Below are 2,500 nucleotides of genomic sequence, written 5' to 3'. Positions count from 1 at the left end.
GAATTCTGTCACCTGTCTCTGAGAGCAGAAGTGTTTTCAAAATGCACACAGAAATGAGACACCTCTACATCAACAAACAGATCAATTACTCAGTATTACAAACTAAGCAAAGGATTGGGTCAGTCACTATTGAACTAACAGAAGAGTCACATATGTCGCTTGTTCTTAGTGTATATATTTTTTGTACTTCAGACCTTTTTTTTTCCAGTTTTGTTGGACATGAAAAACTAGCTTCATGCCATGTAACACATTTGGTTTTTCGACCATTGAAAATGGCACATTTTAAGCATGGAGCCACATTGAGAGCCCCTTATCTCTGGGATTTCAACATATAGGGCCTTAAAAATTAAGATACAAAAATCAACGTTTGTGCTGAACCAGAGTGTAAAAGGATATTAAAATATATTTTATACTTCTGGAGTTATTGGCACTCCAAATTCAGAAAATCAACAAAATAAAGGGGGCCCCCCCCCATTTTTGGACTCACACCATTGGCATATAATGCAACAAGACGTGCTGAAGTCAACTGATTTTAGTAATAGATCTTCCAATCTCTGTGTAAACATTAAATAATCACACTGACACCTTTCTAAGGTTATTTCTTTGACCTGTAGTTTTGCTCCAAAATCACAGGCGAAAATTGTCATTTGACCCCTCTTTACAAAATAATGGATAACTCATGAAATCTTGTTAAATAGCAAAAATCCTAAACAAAAATGTATCCACTTTTCTGAGCCATTTTTTCTCAATGACGTTTAATCGACATGTGTCAAGGTGATTTTTAGTGGATGCATGAGGTCAGTTCCCCTCAAGCTCACACAGGTGTCCTTCATAGTCACCGCAGGTGGAGTTCAGCTCATTCACTATTAACATGTTCCACTGATGTTTGACAAACACTAATAAGTGTCCAAGTAATTATCTTCTCTTTGAGCAGTACGTCCATGTAAATAAACTTCATTTAGTCAAATGTTTGTTGTGTAATGTGATGACTTTCATGCATTTCAAGAGTTTGTTTGCCCATATAATCTTTAAGCTGTTATGGTTAAACTTATTTGGCTCGCTGTCCACGGAGGAGGGGCTCGATGAAGCAGCTTCAACTCGAGCTGTGAAGTATCCCCCTCAGGACTGTTAATAGGAGATGATTAAGTGGGGCAAGATGCCTAGGGTAAAGGTGGAGTTGGGGAGGTGAAGAGATGCTGGAAACAGCTGAGACAGAAGAGAGGTAAACAGCCGCTTATATAGTCTGGCTGTTAATTGAAAGTTTAAATGGACTCCTCCCGAAATTATGTTTAGGAAATTACATTTTATGGGTGCCTAAGTGTGTTTTAAGCCCACTATATGCTGTGTGTGCATATGTGTGTGTGTGCGCATGTATGTGTGCATATGTGTGTGTGTGAGTGTATGTGTGCATGTTTGTGTGTGCGTGTGTGTGTGTGTGCATATGTGTTTGTCTGTGTGTGTGTGAGTGTGCGTGAGTGTGTGTGTGTGAGTGTGTGAGTGAGTGTGTTTGTGTGTGTTTGTGTGTACGTGTGTGTGTGTGTGAGAGAGTGTGTGTGAGTGTGTGTGTGAGTGTGTGTTTGTGTGTATGTGTGCATGTATGTGTGCATATGTGTGTGTGTGTGTGTGTGTGTGAGTGTGTGTTTGTGTGAGTGAGTGTGTGTTTGTGTGTGTGAGTGTGTGTGTGTGTGTATGTGTGCATGTTTGTGTGTAAGTGTGTGTGTGTGTTTGCGTGTATGCGTGCATATGTGTGTGTGTGTGAGTGTGTGTGTGTCTATATGTGTTTGTGTGTGTATGTGTGTGTGAATGTGTATGTGGATGTGTGCATGTTTGCATGTGTGTTTGTGCGTGCATGTATGTGTGCATGTTTGTGTGTCTGTGTCTGTGTGTGTGTGTGTGTCGTGTGTGTGCGCGTGTTAAGCCGTTACTATAGGCTGTTGTTGACTCAGATGGTTGTGTTTATTTATCTGAGAACTCAGTGACGACTGTAAATCAAGAAATATTGATGCACCACGATTTAGTTTGCTTTTGTCTCAGTCAAGTTCACAGTGTTATTTTGAAAGTTTTTGTTGTTAAAATGTTAACTATATCAAAATAATGCAATATTCTCTATATTGTTTTATAAACAAACTCTTTCTCTCTCTGTCTGTCTGCAGAAGGAGTGCTCTAACTTTATAAAGGTTCTGCAGCCGTTTAATCAGACGCACTTGTACGTGTGCGGGACGGGTGCGTTCCACCCCATCTGTTCTTATGTGGAAGTGGGCAAACGCCCGGAGGTAAATTATCATTATTTTTCTTGAAGGGTGGAAGGATGGTAGAATTAACATTTTTGTTTGAAATATCCTTTAATTTTGCGATTGATTGTGTGTATTTTTCCAGGACAACATCTTTAGGTTGGGGTCATCACACTTTGAGAACGGTCGTGGTAAAAGCCCCTATGACCCTAAACTGCTGACAGCTTCCCTCCTGATCGGTGAGTCCATAAGGCCAGTCTTAATCACTA

The 2,500-nt window shown here is 40.1% G+C and overlaps 1 protein-coding gene across 1 annotated transcript in view; it reads left to right on the top strand.

Moving 5' to 3' along the window:
- Positions 1-2,500, top strand: part of LOC127661681 (semaphorin-3ab) — a 53,423-nt gene that overhangs the window by 28,393 nt on the left and 22,530 nt on the right. Inside the window, exons 4-5 of the mRNA XM_052152507.1 lie at positions 2,154-2,273; positions 2,377-2,470. Coding sequence (XP_052008467.1) covers positions 2,154-2,273; positions 2,377-2,470 — 214 coding nt within the window. The remainder of the gene's footprint in view (positions 1-2,153; positions 2,274-2,376; positions 2,471-2,500) is intronic.

The sequence above is a fragment of the Xyrauchen texanus genome, chromosome 21, assembly GCF_025860055.1.
Source record: "Xyrauchen texanus isolate HMW12.3.18 chromosome 21, RBS_HiC_50CHRs, whole genome shotgun sequence".
Taxonomy (NCBI): Eukaryota; Metazoa; Chordata; class Actinopteri; order Cypriniformes; family Catostomidae; genus Xyrauchen; species Xyrauchen texanus.
Note: the sequence above shows the minus strand (reverse complement) of the source record. Positions and strands in the feature narration are given on the sequence as shown.